The sequence below is a fragment of the Hakea prostrata genome, chromosome 9 (genome assembly GCF_041222555.1).
Source record: "Hakea prostrata isolate BN-2017 chromosome 9, UWA_Hpros_2, whole genome shotgun sequence".
Classification (NCBI taxonomy): Eukaryota; Viridiplantae; Streptophyta; class Magnoliopsida; order Proteales; family Proteaceae; genus Hakea; species Hakea prostrata.
The window spans coordinates 41,186,064-41,204,180 of NC_142608.1; the positions used below are offsets into that span (position 1 = coordinate 41,186,064).

The 18,117-nt window shown below is 35.4% G+C and overlaps 1 protein-coding gene across 3 annotated transcripts in view; it reads left to right on the forward strand.

The window, feature by feature from the left end:
* Window positions 1–365: 365 nt before the first annotated feature.
* The window catches only part of LOC149005241 (uncharacterized), a 28,425-nt gene continuing 10,673 nt past the window's right edge, over window positions 366–18,117 (forward strand). For 2 of the 3 annotated variants that reach the window (XR_016175572.1, XM_089168617.1), the window contains exons 1-5: window positions 370–703; window positions 1,306–1,374; window positions 7,633–7,749; window positions 7,832–7,906; window positions 11,604–11,738. Coding sequence is in view for 1 of the 3 variants with exons in the window: in XM_089168617.1 (XP_089024743.1) it covers window positions 479–703; window positions 1,306–1,374; window positions 7,633–7,749; window positions 7,832–7,906; window positions 11,604–11,738 (621 nt within the window). In the remaining 2 variants the exon portion in view is untranslated. Of the gene's footprint in view, window positions 704–1,305; window positions 1,375–7,632; window positions 7,750–7,831; window positions 7,907–11,603; window positions 11,739–18,117 lie in introns of all 3 variants that reach the window. The other variant, XR_016175573.1, reaches the window with a different exon arrangement.

Consider the following 18,117-nt stretch of genomic DNA (forward strand, 5'->3'; position numbering starts at 1 on the left):
ATTTTGTCCTTTATCGGATAAGAAACAGATTAAAAAAACTATATACATAAAAGGAAACATAGAAGGAAGTGGAAAAGCAAACCACACCTCGGACAAGTTCAACGCAGATACACCAACAGCAAGATAAATGATCTTTTTTAGCCTGCCCAATCATACGAGTCAGGAAGGTGATCCAAAGCTTTGATAGCTTGCAACGTATACTCATACAATGCCACTTGATAGGAATATCGGGTGTGAATCTTCAACGGCACCGCAAGCTATTCAATGCACAATGGACAACCCTCTCTTTTTTTTGTGTGTAGAAATTGGAGTTCACAAATCACTTCTTGAGTAGGGACACGTGGTGCGTTTCATCTTCTATGGTTTTACTTTTGCCATAAACAGTTGGTGACCGTTGTAGCCATTCGGTGTATGTAAAGGCTTATTTCTCTGGATAAGAACTGCGGTAGGGGCAGAGCAACAAAGATATTTTACTTCCATGAACTGCAGAGTCCTAACTCCAAGTCTCTCAATAAATCCTTGCCATTTCTCTTCACTTTCTCGGAAACCTAGCCGTAGTCCAAATTACCATCTCAGAACTTCAGTTTTCTTCTCTCGTCCCCATTGCTTCAATGCCCCCCGAATCATCAGCAGTGTCCGGAGCGGTTCAACACCAAATGCAAGTTCTTTAGAGCTTCCACTTCTTCCCTTCAGCCTAGATGAGGTGAGCTTTCCGTTCCTCTCTTTCTCTTAGATGCAATTTGAAAATTCGTCATTCTTTTCCTGCCCCTTCACCCCTCTGCCTTCCTGAAGAGTGCATTTATTCTTGGTTGAGTTAACAAAAAGCATTCATTCTTGGTTGAGTTAACGAAGATTTTGCATTTTAGCGAGAAAATCTTGGACAAATAAAACTGAAGACAAAAATGAGAAATGACAATGACAAAAAATCCAAGAAAATTACTTTTACATCGAGAATTTCATCAGTTTTTTCATAGCTTTGTCTGAATCCTGCATCTACTTTAGATTATTAACCGTCAAAGCTCTTCAGTATGTTGTAAGTGTAATACATACACAGCCTTAACTGAAGAAACACAAGCACATGCCCCAACACGGTACAAAGTTATAAGGTTACCATCAGGCTTATATGTCTTTGGGTGGAGTTATATGGGGTAAAATGGGATCAATCGCGCTATTTGGTGGTTAAGTTGAGGTTGAGGTGCAAATAGCTTTAAACCAGATTACTGCCAACTGTTCCCTTATCTTCTTTGGCCAATCTAGAGGAATAGTTATATTGATTTTAATTCTCATCTTTTTCTGTGATTACAGGTTCTTGTTCCATCTGAGAGTAAAACATTACATCTATATGAAGCGAGATATCTGGCATTGTTAGAAGAGGTTTTCCATCTCTCCCTCTTTTCTTTTTATTTATTTATTATTTTATTATTATTATTATTTTTTGGTTTTGGGGGGAGGGTTAGTTGGGGGTGGGGTGGGGGCCAGGGGTGTGGGTGGAACCATATCTCATTTTATTTTGCTTTTATTTTTATTTTTTAACATGATAACTTTAAATGAATCTCACATTGAGGAAAACTGTTCTGTATGTTGTCTTTGTAGATTGTACATAATAGGTTTTTCTTTTTGTTTTTCCGATGAATATTGTACTTTGGTGTTTGAATGAATGCTAAATGTATATGAATTCATTACCCTCTCATAAGAGGCTTATGAAATAAATTATTCGACTGTCATACTTCTGAGTTTCTGTTCTACCAAGAGCTGCATCATAGGTATATATTGGTAATTTTTTTCTAAGTTAGAATGAAAAATAATGATGTTGTGGAGGTTTATCTTGACTTAGAAAAGGCCACCTTGTTTTTTTTCCCCCTTGCTGAAATCTTGTTCATGGAGGTGTTTGTCCTCCTCCACCCCCACCCCCCCAGCGGGCCCTCACCAAAAAAAAAAAAGGAAGAGAAAGAGTCACAGGTAGAGTTGAGGAAAATCTCATCTTTCAGTTATTGATAACTGACCTAGTGAAAGCTATTTTAGTTCCAAAATCTGAGTTCAAACATTTTTGAGGTATGTAGGGATGGAGCTTCAGTCATTTGTCCTTCGGCTGGTTTTGGTAATCTATAGTGATGGAGTATTTCCTGTGCAATTATAGAAAGCTTGACCAACAAGAAAAAAGGTTTTTCTTTTCCAAACAAATGGATAACATTCGGAGAAGTCTTACACTGTGGTATGGTTGCCTTAGATTTGTACCAAAGAACTTTTGGTATGTCACACAATTTTTTTTTTTTTTTTTTTAGGGGGGTGGGGGAGGGAGAAGGAGAAATGTCTTGGAAGAATTTAGCAGGGTTCAAGTTGATGTCAGTAAGCTGTTGGTCACATTTTCTATCTGGAGAGCAGCTAGCTTCTATTGGTTATTGGTCTTATGCTGAACTAGAAGGACTGAACAAAAGCAATATTCTAGATCATGTGCAAGAAGAGGGAGATGGAGAGGAAGAGTATGAGCGAGACCCTCTTATCTTCCCTCAGCCAAAACTTTAATCAGCCTATGATGTAAGGGTTGCTGGGATGTTGGATATTGGGAGGTGTAAATTCTGAAGGAAGTCAGAATGGTTCACTTTTTGGGCTGTTGTGGGAGCTAGAGTTTATGGGATTAGGTTCTGTTTCTTGTGGGTTATCCTTTTGGTTTTTCTGACTATCTTGTTATCTTTCATAACTTTATTTTTTTTAGAAAAATATATCCTAAATGAAAATCTTTACTATTAAAAAAAGAAAGAAAAAATCTTCCATCCATGTTCATTCAAATATTTGTTCAACATATCTGGAATCTTAAGGCCTATGTTTTCCTAGAAGGGCATATCTGAAAATGTTCTCCAGGGAAGCTTCTAGTTCTGTTATGTAGAGGGTGAGTGGCAATTCCAACTATTGGGTGCACAATAAATTGTAGCTGGTGTGAACCAATTTTCAGAATCAACTTTAAATTTTTATTTGTTTGCATCTGTCCTTTTAGCTTCAGCTTTTCATCTATTGGCGTGCCCCCTCTATGGTCTCAAATTTTTCAGTAGCTTGTTTAGCTACTTGGTTTACTCTGGTGAATTGGAAACTTTACACATGAACATGGGACCCCTGGGTCTACCAGTCCACAAAATTCCAACTACCTTTGGCCTTTCATGTGCAGAAATAAGTTCACCAGCTAGAACCCCACTCCAATTGTCAATCTCTTTCATCCAGATTCCAAAAGCTACCAAGTAAGCCAAGTTTAACTCAAAGACATATTCATAACATTATTTCAATGGAAATTCAATGGAAATCTTCCCATTGGAATTTAACTTTTCAGAACTAAAGGTAACTAGTTCCAAGGCCAATAAAGGGATAGAAACTCTGATCTGGGTTATTAGTAGAAATCACATGATATCTGATCTGATTTTGTAATCATAGGTTTTTGGGAATTTTTAAGTTTAAAAGTTTTGAGAAAATGATAGGATGTGGAAAATCATATGAAAAACATAGATGTAATGTGAATAACAGTTCTAAGATAGGTTTATAAGGATAGCACTTATTGACTTAAAGCAACCATATGATCAGTTTAGAGGAAGCTTACCTTCTAGTAGAAAAAGCTTTGCCCTTACACCATACTTGATAGGGTACAGAGTGTTGAACTGAAATAAAGAATTTCTTGTACTATTTGGAAAACGGACACTGAATAAGTAATCCATTCCAAAACTCCAAGATCTAACTACAGAGAAAGAAACCAAACACTCCCCCATTCACACGCACACAAACTCTACCAACATACTAGAGTGTCAAAGAAGGACCTAATTCACAAACTCAAACACTCCAAGGTATCCAGTGTTTGCAAAATAAAATAACCGCAAGCGCACAGTATCGTGTAGCTAACGGGTCAATCTCAGGGAGATATGCCACCTAGAATTCAACTTCTTAATAGTAATGCGAGAGTGGAATGATTCAATTTTTGTTAACTAATTACTTAAACTAAACCAACGATCCTAATCTATACATCTAATGCAATCGAATTGAAACGAAAAATAAAGCAAACATAACCAATGCATAAATAAAAGACAGGAAAAATAATGCGAACAATAAAAATAAAAGGGAAGTGATCCGAGTGTCAGCTCTGGATCGAGGGAAGGGGAGTATAATAATAATGACTTTGACCATGGACCCTTTGCCGTAGCTTACAGTCCACCGATCGGGGGAAAGGATATTAGAGAAAAAGGAAATTGCAGAAAGGAAATAACAGAAAGTAAATAACAAAGCAATAATAACAAAATGGAAACCTTAACCAAATAGAGGCACGACTGTAGGCATCTTTGATCGAGGACCCAGGGGAAGGGAGAACAATAAGTAAGTGCTGAAATTAAATCCTAAATTAAGAATATGGAGGGGTAGATAGAAGCGGGAATGGAGGGGGGAGAGAAGATTATTGAAGAATCTTACTTACTTGCATTTTCCAAATAAAACTTGAATAAACGATTCAAATCTCAACCAACCCTAACAACCAGATCTAGAATAAACTAGATCTGCAATTGCTAGACCCAAAGAGAAAGCGAATCCTCAAACTTGAAACTTGAATTTGAACTTGAACTTGAAATTGCATTGATAAAACTAAAGGAATTACACTTGCATAAAAGAAAAATTACACAACTTCAATATTCCTAAACATTCAATCTAAAAAACTAGAACCCACAAATTAATCAAAGAACTAGAGAAAACTAGAGCAAACTAAAGAGAATAGAAAGTGCAAGACTAAAGTAAACTGAAAAGAAAATAAAGTGTAAAACTAAAGTAAACTAAAGAGAAAATCAAGTGTAAACTAGACCTAAGAGGGATGTAATATTTATAGAAGAAGGAGAATAATTTACAAACAAGGAAAAATAATAATAATAATAATAATAATAATAATAATAATAATAATAATAATAATAATAATAATAATAATAATAATAATAATAATAATAATAATAATAATAATAATAATTATAATTATAATAATAATAATAATAATAATAATAAGAATAATAATAAGAGTAAAATAGAAAAAGAAAAAACAAATAAAAAAGGAGCAAAAATTCGTTAGAAATAAAGAGAGAGAGAGAGAGAGAGAGAGAGAGAGAGAGAGAGAGAGAGAATAGGTGGAGAAATTAAATAAAGAAGAAAAACTTGCTTTTGAAGTTCACGTGGAGACAAAGTGGAAGAAAGAAAGAAAAGTGGAAGAAGGAAAGAGAAAGAAAATAAAATAAAATAAAAATATATATATTTTGTTAACAAAAATATAAGTGGGTTGGTTATTAAGGAAATAAGAAAGTAAATAAAATAGAAAGTGGGGAGAGAGAAAAAAAACTAATTAGAGAAATAAATAAAATCTAGAAAAATGAAATCTTCTAAAATAGAAAATCCTAGTCTTTGACTACTTGTGAGCCCCATACAATTCTAAATTACAATAAAGAAAAATAAAATAAAAATCCTAATCTAATTTTACAAGACATTTTGGAGTTGGCCCATAATTGCATCTCTAGCCCATCATGCTCCAAATTATGCCCACTTTCGCATTTGAGAATTTGAACGGACGTCTTGACATGTAAAAATCGCATATTTAATACCCAAAACTCCAGATATTCGCTTAAGTCCTAAAAATTCATAAAATCTGCAAAAACAACATAAAACCCAAGGTAACTCCACTCAAAGTGTGTAAAATGCATGCTTTACCCTAAGATTTCACACATAAATGTGCTCATCATCCAGCATCAACAGGAATTCTACAACAGAAATACAAGATAAAAGAAGCACCTCACAGACAGAGATCTAGAACTGCTTCTTCTTTTTATTTTTTTTGAGGCCGCAGTCCCAAGGATATTTGAACTCTTGACCTTTTAATTATGAGGGAAATCAGATCTACTTCAGTCATTAGCATCTATATCAACAATTAATAGAACAACCTGACTTCTTTTAGATAACTGCTTCACTAAGTCCTGGATGTCCTGCTGCTGCTTAAGAGAAACCAACATATATCCTGAAAAGATAACTCTTTTGATGAGCAGCACAAGATAATAAACCTGAAGATGATATCTTCTTGGATTGGATTATAGGCCCATGTCTTTCGCTAATGCTGTGGATTCAATTACAGCATACTTGCGCCATCTTATGAAGCATATATTTGACATCAATATTGAGTTTATCATTTAGCTTGGTGCTATAATTTCGATGGGAACCAATTTAGATTGCTCTGGAGCATCATCTTATTTTGGAAGACTGCTTCCTTTTGAAGTTCATATTTTTAGTGAGGTTTCCTTTCAATTCCTTTGCTTTTTATTGGATGAGACCTTATCACCTTTGCTTCTATAAGAAAATCATTCCCATTTGTCAGATAATCCACTGTTTGTGTTGTTTTGTAACAAAAAAAAAAAAAAAGAAGAAGAAGATAATTGCCATGTTTTTAATATCTTATCTTATTTATTATTTTTAATGTTAATTGACTTCAATTTTTATAAGTTCAATTATTTTTCCTTATTCTTAACTTGTTATATAGAACTACAAAGGAGGGTGTAGCGTTTGGCACATCCTTTTTATTTTACAGGGTTTAACTTCTTAAGAACTGTTAAGCAAATAGTTTCCCTCAAAAGTAGAAAAATATTATATAATCATTTTCTATGAATGCAAATATCTATCTCAAAAGCTTGAACTATCAAGTGGAAGGACTCATAGGTATATGTGGGTATTGAAAGCCTTAAGGTAATCGATGTGGAACTGTTTTTGCGAAAATTAACAGACCAAGAAAAAAGCCATGGGGATATATGAACTTGCATATGCATAGTTGTATACCAGTTTTATTGATTGGACCAGCACTAAAGGTTGTAAAACACTTTCCCAAGGTTTAAAGTATCTGTATTATCAAGGTGATTTTAAGAAACATTATGTATTTTATCAGGAAGAAGCAAGATATGTCCAGGGAATGGCCAAGAAAAATATAGAAAATGATCAGGGTATATGAAAAATGTATTTCGAAGAATGAAACAATAAAAATAAGGAATTTGTAAAAATATGTTATACAAGAAATGCAAAGCAAGTCATGGCTAGATAAGTGCATTTAATTGATTATCTGTAAAGGATGAGGTTTCTCACATGTGGTAATGCCTAATTTTCTTAGGCATCGTATCAGTTAGTATTGGGTACAACAGAAAGGTACATAAAGCCTTTCATCAATAAACATTGACTCATCTAAATATCCAGGGAAAGAGGGAAAACATGAGATTGTTGAGGTAGATCCCATTAGTCTTGTTCCTTTATGTGCAGGGAGTGAAACAAGGAGTCTGTAAGATTCTCTGATTATTCAGTAGGTTCTTCCCCTCCTTGTTGATGGTTTGGCAGCAAAATTTTTTAGATGCTCCTCGTGAATATTTTTCCAACCTTGTTTGATCTGTACTTTATACTCCTCTGTGAATAAATTTATGTAGTTAGTCATAAAAAAGCTTTTTTCTTGAATACAAATTTGAGTACTAATGAATTCCTGACAAATTTGTTAGTATGGAAATTAACTTTTCATAGTATTAACCACAATGTCACAAAATTAATCAAAGCAGTAGTTTTGTTCATATGAATAATTAATCGTTTAAACTTCTATTTGGCTGGCAGTCGTGGGTTAGAAAGAAGCTTTTTGTGCACTTCGTGTTGGATCCAATTCTTTCTGGTGAATCATCTTCTGTGGTATCATTCGCGGCTCGATATGGTTGTTTGGTACATATAGAAAATGTAATTACCTATACTTTGGCAAGCATTGTTATTTAATATCTTTCATATTACATGACATTATTTTCCTTTATTAATTATACAGGTTAAGAGGTTAGATGTTGGAGCTTTAGTTTCTATAAGGGGAATTGGTCGAGTCAGAATTGTAAATTTTGTACAAGTGAGTAATAAATATGATGACATTATTTTCTTTTGTTGTTTCCATGATGTCATTATTTTAGTTGTGAATTAGTTACCTTCCTGACAATAACTTCTGCATTGAATAAACCAGAATAGATAAGCAAACAAACAAGTGCAGCTACCAAACCTTAGGTTTCTCTTTTGGTTTTATCATTATGACAGTCTCATCTGGAAAGACATGCTCTAGAGATCTGGTTTTTGGGAAAGGATGGCTGACAGATGTTCTGCTACATTTGAAGAATCCTTAACTGAAAGAACATATCCATGTTTTCCTGCATCAACAATTTTTACTGAACCACAATAATTCTCTCTAGTTTCTTTGTTTTTTTTCTCCTGCAAGGAGGCAGATTGCTGAAGAACTTGGCCTCTGCCCTTGATCTGGAGAAAAAAGTTTGTTTCTTGCTTTTCCAGGTGATTAAGTTACTTCCAACAAAAGTACTGTAACCACAAGTGGAATAATGATCATCATCAGCACCAGCTTAGTCAGCATCTGAAAACCCAACCAAGTTACCATTTTGATTAGGTCAATAAATAGGATCATTGCTAGGATCACCCTTGTGATACCATAACAAATGATGAGCGGCTTCCCAGTGATTTTTCTTTGGTATCGGCGCAGTCTGACTCATAATACTGACAGCAAAGGAAATATCTTGTCGAGTAACAATAAAATAAATAAGTTTCCCTACTGACCTTTTGTACAAACAGACGTCTGTAGAAGCCTATCTTTGACTAGAATCCAATTTGCTTGAGGATCCTTAAGAGCATCTGCCAGTCTGGAAGCAAGTGTTCGAGTTTTAGATAAGAGATCGAGGTCATATTTCCTTTGTGATAAGGACAACAAGGTAGTAGATAGACAACATCACAGAAATTAGAGGGTTTGGTGGTGGTAAGTTTGGTGACAAATATAGGGATACTGTTAGTTTTTTCACTGTCATGGCCTCATGGGTAAGGAGGAAAACAGAAGGGGAGAAAAATGAGGAGTGTTTTTGAAACCAATGTTCTGGACAATGGGACATCAGTAATGATTTTGGAAACTGGATCTAACACTTATGCCCTTTCTAGGTGTGAGAATGACCAAGAAAAGTACGCTTAACAAACCAGGGAGACAATTTATTCATAACAAGGTGAAGTTTATAGACAAAACACACATAATGAAAACCATGTGGAGCAGATGGAAACAATGAGCAATCTTGTAAAGCGCCAAATAAACGGATTGATTATTTATAGCCGAAGATGGCATGTGGTTAATAAGATAACGAGTGGTAAGGATTGCATACACTAGAAATGATAGGGTACATCCATTTGGAGCATGATAGATTTAGCAACTTCCAGTAAGTGCCTATTATTTGGTTCAGCCACCCCATTCTGTTGTGCAGTGTATGAACAACTAATTTGATGAATTATACCATTAGTGAAAGGAAAAAAAAAAAAAAAAAAAAAGTTAGAATTTTCTGTGAGTATATAATGGGGATTTTCAGAAGACTCAAATTGATTGACTTCAATAGGCATACCAAAAGGAGTTTTAATTTCTTGATAAAAATTCTAAACTGTGATAATTGAAGCCAATATTTCAATTTTCAACAAATAAACTTAAGTAGAATTTGAACATCAACAAAAGCTAATAACATAATAAAACCGTAATCTATTATGAACACAACTTGGACCCCAATAGTAAAACATACCAAAGAGAGCAGTGTCCTTTAATGGCTGCAAAAGTGGTTGGTTGCAGTTTTACCAGTTCACAGGCTTCACACCCAGGACGAGATGTATAACTGTAACTGGGAACCATTAACTAAAACTTGGGTAGAGATGGGTGACCAAGTTAGGGATTCCACTGCATGGGAGATGGGCTGTAGTAGATGTAGCTAAATTTACAAGTCCAGTGCCATCTTGATACTACAAACCCTCCACCGGTCATTTTCGTTATCTGAAGGTTTTGAAATGTACAGTGAAAAGGATATAATGCCATAGAACAAATGAGAGACTTATAGTTTGACTAACAACCTACAAGGTAAAAGATTTATTGGGAATTTAGGAACACGAAAAAGAAGAGAAAAGGTCATGAACCATCAGCAATGATAGTCTTCAAAGTGCTGAACTTGATTGATGGAAGAAAACAAACTGCGCTTAAAGTCGTATGACAAAAGCACCAACATAGAACTGGAAAGGAGTGGTGATAGATAGAGGTTATGTGTTTCAATTTGGAAAAAATGGAAAAAGATGAGTAAAGAGGGTATTTCTTCACCTTTCTCTATGAGGTTAGGAATAAAAGTGGAGGGGTATGCCTTCACCCACCTTCATGAGGTTAGGGATGAGGACATTTGGGGTCTGGATGAAAATACTGTGGTGTCATCATTTAACATGTTTAACAGAATGGATTAAGTTGGCAGAAAATTTCAAAATTAGGGGAGTCTACAGTCATATGCATATTAAGAGTGAAGAGTGGTTTTGGTGTCATTCTGCCTATTAAGGAGGAAGGTACTTGTCAATTACCCTTCTTTTTATTATCATCAGCAAAATGAGTTCAGTAATTGCTTTACAAAACACGATGGAAAGCACATACTAACAAGCAGATGAATAATATGGAAAAAAACAGCATTATGAGTGGCCTTGCCAAGATGAAGGCTTTTTTTTATGAATAAATAATATATTAAAAGATCAGACACACATACATCAAGCCCGAAAATTTGCAAAGCTAAAGAGCACGGACAAAGCAAATTGGGACATGACCCAAAGAAAAAGGGCCGAATAGAGGCCAAAAGAAACTATTTTGCAGAAATTTTCTTTTTCTTCTTTCTCTTGGAGGACTTGAACTCAACTAGGAAGTCTTCACCAAACAGGTTGTGCCCTTTAATAGGACAATTACTCCTTCTACACTTGACGTGATCAAGATCATGCGTAGGAGAGAAGGCATGTTGGAATTGTGCAAGGGACCTATCTGTTTCCAATACATTATAACTCTTCTTTCTTCCAACAGAAACCATGTTGTGGGTGACTAGGACAAGTCCTCTGATATTGTAATCTGTGCAGTCATAAGATCTGAGATTTGTACTAAAATTACCCCTTCCCTCCTAGTCCTTACGTACAGGAAGTTTTAACTCGCAGGATGTTGATGAACTTTCACCCATGGATTATATGATTATGCCTAGGAGAAGACTTTCACAAGTTGTATATCTTCGTTACACAGGTGAATTATAAATGAAAAATGTTAAATTTGGAGCAAATAAGGAACTCCAGAGCTAGCGCGAATCCGTTGCCCTAACGCACGCGCAACTCCTTCTTGCTTGGTCGAGAGTAAGTCAGATTCAGATTGGCCCCTGTTGAGTTTTGGTTTTCTTGCTGGCTTTGAAAAACCACATTACCACATTCCATAGATTTGGGGTCTTAAAAGGCTCTTCTTCTAGGTATTTAGCTGGGCCTGTACACTTTGATATTATGATGGTATACAGCTTTGATGTTATGATTATTTCTTTGTCCTGGTGAGGTGGATCCCCACAAAAAAAATGTAAATAAATACTGTGTGGAGGAAAATATCAACTTAATTACATATACTAATATATTTACTCCTTTTTTTGGGTTTAATATCATTTTTTTGAATAGTTTATATATACTTTCTTAAATTCAGACAGAAACATATTTGATAGGTGATGTTTATATATATGTTTTTTTAATTTCAGGCAGAACCCTACTTCACAGGTGTTGTTGTGCCAAGGCATGATAGTTTTGTGGACTATGATAGTGACATAAACTCTGAAGTTTTACAGCTTAAGGAATCTCTTTACAGTTTGAATAACTTGCAAATTAAATTGAAGGTAAAAATAGTGTTCCTCAATTTGTTGCTTAATACCATTTTTGTGTTTGTCTCTGCTACATCGGGGGGATAGTTTTGCACCTAAATATATGCCAGCTAAGTAAGAGAAAGAAAATGTGTGGTCCAGGCAGGTTTCCCCCCAAATCCTGGACACATGTTTGAAGTTTTATTTGACCGTCCATAATGAGAACATTGACGAGGACCTCTGCCTCCCAGATCCACTTCCATGTCTTCTACCAATACTTGCTTTACCAGAGCCATTAATTGCAGTACTAAATTAAACCCATGTTATCTTTTACCCAAAAAAAGCTGTGCTATATAGCTGGCATAGATAATTCACTACAGTAGTAATTAGTCAACAAGAAAATTGTTGCCAGAGCTTAAACTAGTTAAAGGTCTAGCAATTTTGATTCTTCATATTGTTTGTGCTGTTGCTCTAGATCATGGGATACAGGGGAAGATTAATTTAGTTCATCACTTATGTCCGTTATAGTGCTAGGATAAGTTAGTAAGAAGTCATCCACATATGAAAGATTACAATTTTCAGAATGCATATCATGAAGTGCGTAGATGCTATATCCAAAGCAGTTGCATTAATCCTGTTATATGGCTCCATGCTATTCAGAACCTAGGACTTGATCAAATAAAATTTCTCTATCGACTCATCGTATTTTTGATGACATTTTAGCAAGACCTCTAACAAAGACTATAAAGTCCCATTCATATTGATAAAGTAATATGCATTCAAGCTTCTTCTTGCAACTAGTAGTGTTGGTCCTCTTTTTCTTTTTCTTTTTAAATTTATTTTTTTGTGATAGAAAGTAGATTTCTTGGACCACAAGAATTTGACATGATAGTTTTCTAGCAACCCAAAGAAGTTTTCCAGAGTTGCTTGCTGCATAAATATGGTGACAGTCGTATAGGTTCGATTCTTGAGAGCTAAAATTGTACTATTGTGTCAAGCACTAGGCTAAATGCACAATGGGACATCCTTTCTCCATCCACAGCGAGAACTTGAGCCTAGTAATTTAATTTTGGAACTGACTAGTCAAATCTATAAAAACCTGATCACCTTGAAGATACAAAGAACCACATCTCATTAGTTGATTGTCAGTTGGTACAAAGCCTCGTTAAAATATCACTTTCTATTTTGGTTACTTTCTCTTTTAATTACTTTCTATTTTTCTTATTGCTTGGTTGATAAGTAATTTACCTAGTATATTTTCTTTTCTAGTAGATTTGGGAGATTTTGTGCAAGCAATCTTCTTCTATTTTTCTTCTTCTTTCTAAATTTCCTTTTAGTCTCTAGGCTGATTACAAGCACTGAAATTCTTACATACTGTCAAAACAGATTTAATCAGCCTAAGGACTGCTTCCTCTCTCTCAATTTTGATCAATTATCTTTGTTTTTCCTTTCTACCTGGTGTGCAACCACCCCTTGCTACATTAATGATATATTAGATCCTGCTACTTGCCAATTGCCATTTACCAATACTGCAGAATCTAGAGATCGGTAAACTACCCAAGTAGTTCCTCGGTACGACGTTGAGATATTGGTAATTTGTCTACGTGTAATGTTACATGTGAGGGGGAGATTGGAGCCTTAGTCTATATCTACTCAAGTCTTTTGAACAATATTATTTGTGAAGATCTTTTATCCTCCTAAGATGGTAATCTAAGCAACACCTATCTACTTGGTTACCTTTAACTACCTACTTAGTCTATAGTAACCCATATTGCCTTTTACCTACTTATTTGGTTCGTGGTAATCCATACTGCCTTTGTCTGCCTACTTGGTTTGTACTAACCCATACTATCTTTTGTCTACCTACGTGGTATGCAGTAACACATACTGCCGTTTACCTACTCATACTCTTACCTACTATTTTACTTCTTGCAAAGAGCTTATTTATGACTTTGGGTTGCACATTATATCTTCTTGTGTGGAGATTCCTCCTTACTACTGGCATTATTTGGATAATGCCCCTATGTTACTGTTACTGCTATACTTGTGGATATGGTTCATCTTGACCACAACCAATTATTCTCATTGTTAGATGGTTCACTAGACATGAATGTTTACTTAAGCTGTTGTTAATTATCTTCTGAGAGAAGCTACTATATTAGCCTGGATCAATCTTACTGTAAGTCTGTCAATGTCATTGTGCATTGCGTTTTGATTGGTTGGCATATGAATACCTCATCATAGACTCCAAGAACCAAATATAGTTTGGCACCACTAAGATGCATATTGCATCATCATCAACATAATTGAAGGTAATTCATCCTAGGATCTGAGTGACCAAATTGTGATATATTAGCACCAGTGCCGACTAATCCACAATCATATGGTGCCTCTGGGAGCATCTATGGGTATAGTAGTAGGTGTGTGAGTTAGGAGAAAATTTCATTGACAAAAGAGGATCCAATGCAATTATATGCCTATGACTGAAAGGGAGCTATTGTTAGCACTAGAATATGATAAAGCAGACATACACTTCCTTATCACAATCAACTGAGGCTATGGATCCGCTCAAGGACCTACCGGTTTAGGTAAATATCTAATGTGTTTCCCAACCAGGGAGGTCGTTTTTTAAGGAGAAACTATGCGCTTTTGGGATCTCCCGTGCTCCTTGGTTGGCACCTCTCAGAGGTCCAAATGGTTTGGATTTGAGTAGGCTCATCTTCGTAAGGTTGATCATTATGAATGTTATGATGAATTTGATTGGGAAATTCGATGGCAAAAAGAAGGAGATTCTTTAGCTTGCTATATTTAGTACGAATTAATGAAATGAAGGAATCCATAAAAATTATTCAACAAGCTCTGGAAGGAATCCCAGGCCTTACTCCTATTTTGGCTCGTATATACGCAGCTATTTTGGTAGCAGCGGGAATTTTTCTTGTAGCTTGGCTTCTTCCTCTTTTTACAGCCTTACCTTTCTGAGGAGAAAAAAAGAAAAGGAAAAAAGGGGGGACTTCAAGGAGAAAAAAGAAGGAAATGAGAGAATAGTAGAAGTCTGGGATAATCTGCTATTTGCTCAACCAATAAGGGGTTGCATATTAATAATCCATTCGATTCTTAGGAACTATCTTCTATTGCCTTCGTTGATAATAGCTAAAAATGTCGTTTGTTTGTTTGTGTGTGTGTGTGTGTGTGTGTTTTCCAATTCATTTCAATTTCCTGAGTGGTACAGAGACTTTAAAGCATGGAATAGGAAAATTCACGTTAAATGCACTTATAACAGTGTGCAATTATCAAAAAAAGAATTTATGAAAAGCTGGTTAACAGAAGGTCTTCAGGTAAAGGTTATGTTTTGTTAGAAAACAAGCATTAAATAATCAAAACAGCAGCTGAACTTGAACAAAGAAAAGAGAGAAGAAGAAGAAGAGAAGAGAGATGAAGAACTAGTAGAAGAGGCTTGTGATTCTTGCTTAAGAGTCTAGAATCACAGAGCCCTTTTATTTATACCTTCTAATGAATCTAATACAACTTGAGAGACAAGTAATTGTCCTCTAGAAAAAGGAAACAAAAAATTGCAACTTTAGTAACTTCCTAGCTCTAAGAATAGAAAGTTCTGAAAATAGAAACTACCACCAAAATAGATACTATGCTTTCTAAAAACTCCCAAAACTTATGTAGCAAGACTCCAACATTAGAAATAGAAAGTAGAATAACATCAATAGCATAATACTGTTCACGTAAACGGTACAAACAAAGTTATTGTTCACGTGAATAGTGTCGTGAACAGTAAATATCCCAAGTCTATATACTTCAACACTCCCCCTCAAGTTGGAGTGTACACAAAGAAAACTTCAGCTTGCACAATAAGAATAAACTTGAAAAGTAGCACCAATCTTGAATCGTGTAGCAATGGCAGACGTCAATAAACACTGAGAAAACTTCACCCAGGAGATAATCAACACCAACTTAAAAAAAACTTTAATTCTTCATGTCAATAGAACCATCCAATAATAAGAACAATCGACGATGTTGAAGACGAACAAAGTCCATAAGTATAACTGGATCAAAGACACTATCCATATAATGCCGGTAGTAGGAAGAAATATCCACACTAAATCTTTAGAATTGTAACTCCAAAGTCCAAATAAATGCTTTGCAAGAAGCCAAGTTGTAGGTAGGCAAAAGGCACTATCCACATAATGCCCGTTGTAAGGAGACATGTCCATGCTAAATCTTCAAAATTGCAACTCCAATGTCCATATAAATGCTTCCCAAGAAGGCAAGTAATAGGTAAAGTATGGGTAGGTAAAAGGCAATATTGATTACTGTGGACCAAGTAGGTAGGTAAAAGACAGTATAGGTTACTATGGACCAAGTAGGTAGGTAAAAGACAGTATAGGTTACTATGGACCAAGTAGGTAAGGTAGTATGGGTTACTACGGACCAAGTAAATAGGTAAAAGACAGTATGGGTTACTGCGGACCAAGTAGGTAGGGTAAAAGACAATATGGGTTATTGCGGACCAAGTAGGTAAGGTAAAAGACAGTATAGGTTACTGTGGATCAAGTAGGTAAGGTAGTATGGGTTACTACGGACCAAGTAAATAGGTAAAAGACAGTATGGGTTACTGCGGACCAAGTAGGTAGGGTAAAAGAGCAATATAGGTAAAGATAGGTAATGATGGTGTTGTAGAATGCCATAAGTTGAGGGCAAAGATCTTCACAAATAATATCCATCAGCACATCTTGAGTAGATATAGAATAAGGTACCATTCTCCCCCTCACGTGTAGCATTACACGTGGACAATTAATGATGACCAGTGACAAGAATCTTAAAGTATGAGCACAAAAGAAACCCAAAAAGGAAAAGTAGCAGCCATAGAGTAGTGTATTATTCACTAATAAAGTTGATCAAGCAGCAGAAAATCGTCTCACAGGACAAAGTCTTGTGCACCAAGGGGGAAAAAAATTCTGGACCACCGCTAACCTTTAGGCAGGAGCAAATTAGATCAGGAAAAAAAATATATTGAACCAGCTTGGAATCTCAAAATTGCAATAGTCGCTGCAGCAATCCACTCAGAAGAAGTGCAATAATAGTAGTTGCAGTAGCAAATAATATCAGATCTCGAACCATAGCAACAAAATTCTGGTAGATTTGAAACTCTAACAGATCTTGATATGAAGGAAAAGTAGTCCTCTAGGTCTTTGTAGAAGTTTAAGATAAAAAGAAGGCTAAACTTGATTATGAAATAAACAACGGAAGCAGTAGTAAGGCAAGACGATAGGAGCAGAATTTTTCAGAACAGAGAAATTCATTGAAACAGGGTACTAGTATACAACTTGCAGCAGAACTTATAGCACAAACAATGGAAGACAATACTTAGGTCTTGCAATCCGAATTATGGGCATATCTTCGCAAGAATCAAGAGGAATCCCAGGACATTATAGTGCAGATCGAACTTCAAATTTGCAAAAAAAAAACAGGGTAGTAGCAGCCTCAGTTGAATCAAATAGGTAGACATATCCCCAGAAAGCTTGGGGCCTTTTTGTAGTATTAATACATAGATGCTTGATGCTTCAAAAGTCAAAGAAGAAGGACAGTCATTCACAATTACTGCAGCGAAGGTTGGGGCTACCCTAGATAAGAAAAAGGAAAAAAAACTGGGCAGCCAAGAGAGAGAAAACAGTCCCTAGACTGATTAAACTTGCTCTGATGCCATGTTAGAAAACAAGCATTAAATAATCAAAACAGCAGCTGAACTTGAACAAAGAAAAGAGAGAAGAAGAAGAAGAGAAGAGAGATGAAGAACTAGTAGAAGAGGCTTGTGATTCTTGCTTAAGAGTCTAGAATCACAGAGCCCTTTTATTTATACCTTCTAATGAATCTAATACAACTTGAGAGACAAGTAATTGTCCTCTAGAAAAAGGAAACAAAAAATTGCAACTTTAGTAACTTCCTAGCTCTAAAAATAGAAAGTTCTGAAAATAGAAACTACCACCAAAATAGATACTATGCTTTCTAAAAACTCCCAAAACTTATGTAGCAAGACTCCAACATTAGAAATAGAAAGTAGAATAACATCAATAGCATAATACTGTTCACGTAAACAGTACAAACAAAGTTACTGTTATCGTGAACAGTAAAAAAACAGATTTTACTGTTCACATGAACAGTACCCGTGAACATAAAAAAATATTTTTACTATTCACATGAATAGTGTCGTGAATAGTAAATATCCCAAGTCTATATACTTCAACATGTTTCCTTTGCGTTTGAACATACCGTAGAGATGAAAAAGAAAGGAAAATAAGCTAATTTTAGTTTTTTAACAGTCTGGGGAATGGAAACAGAATTTCCTTTTGGTTCTCCACAAAGGCAACCATTTTTTTAAAACCCATTTTAAAAGAACTCGAAATAA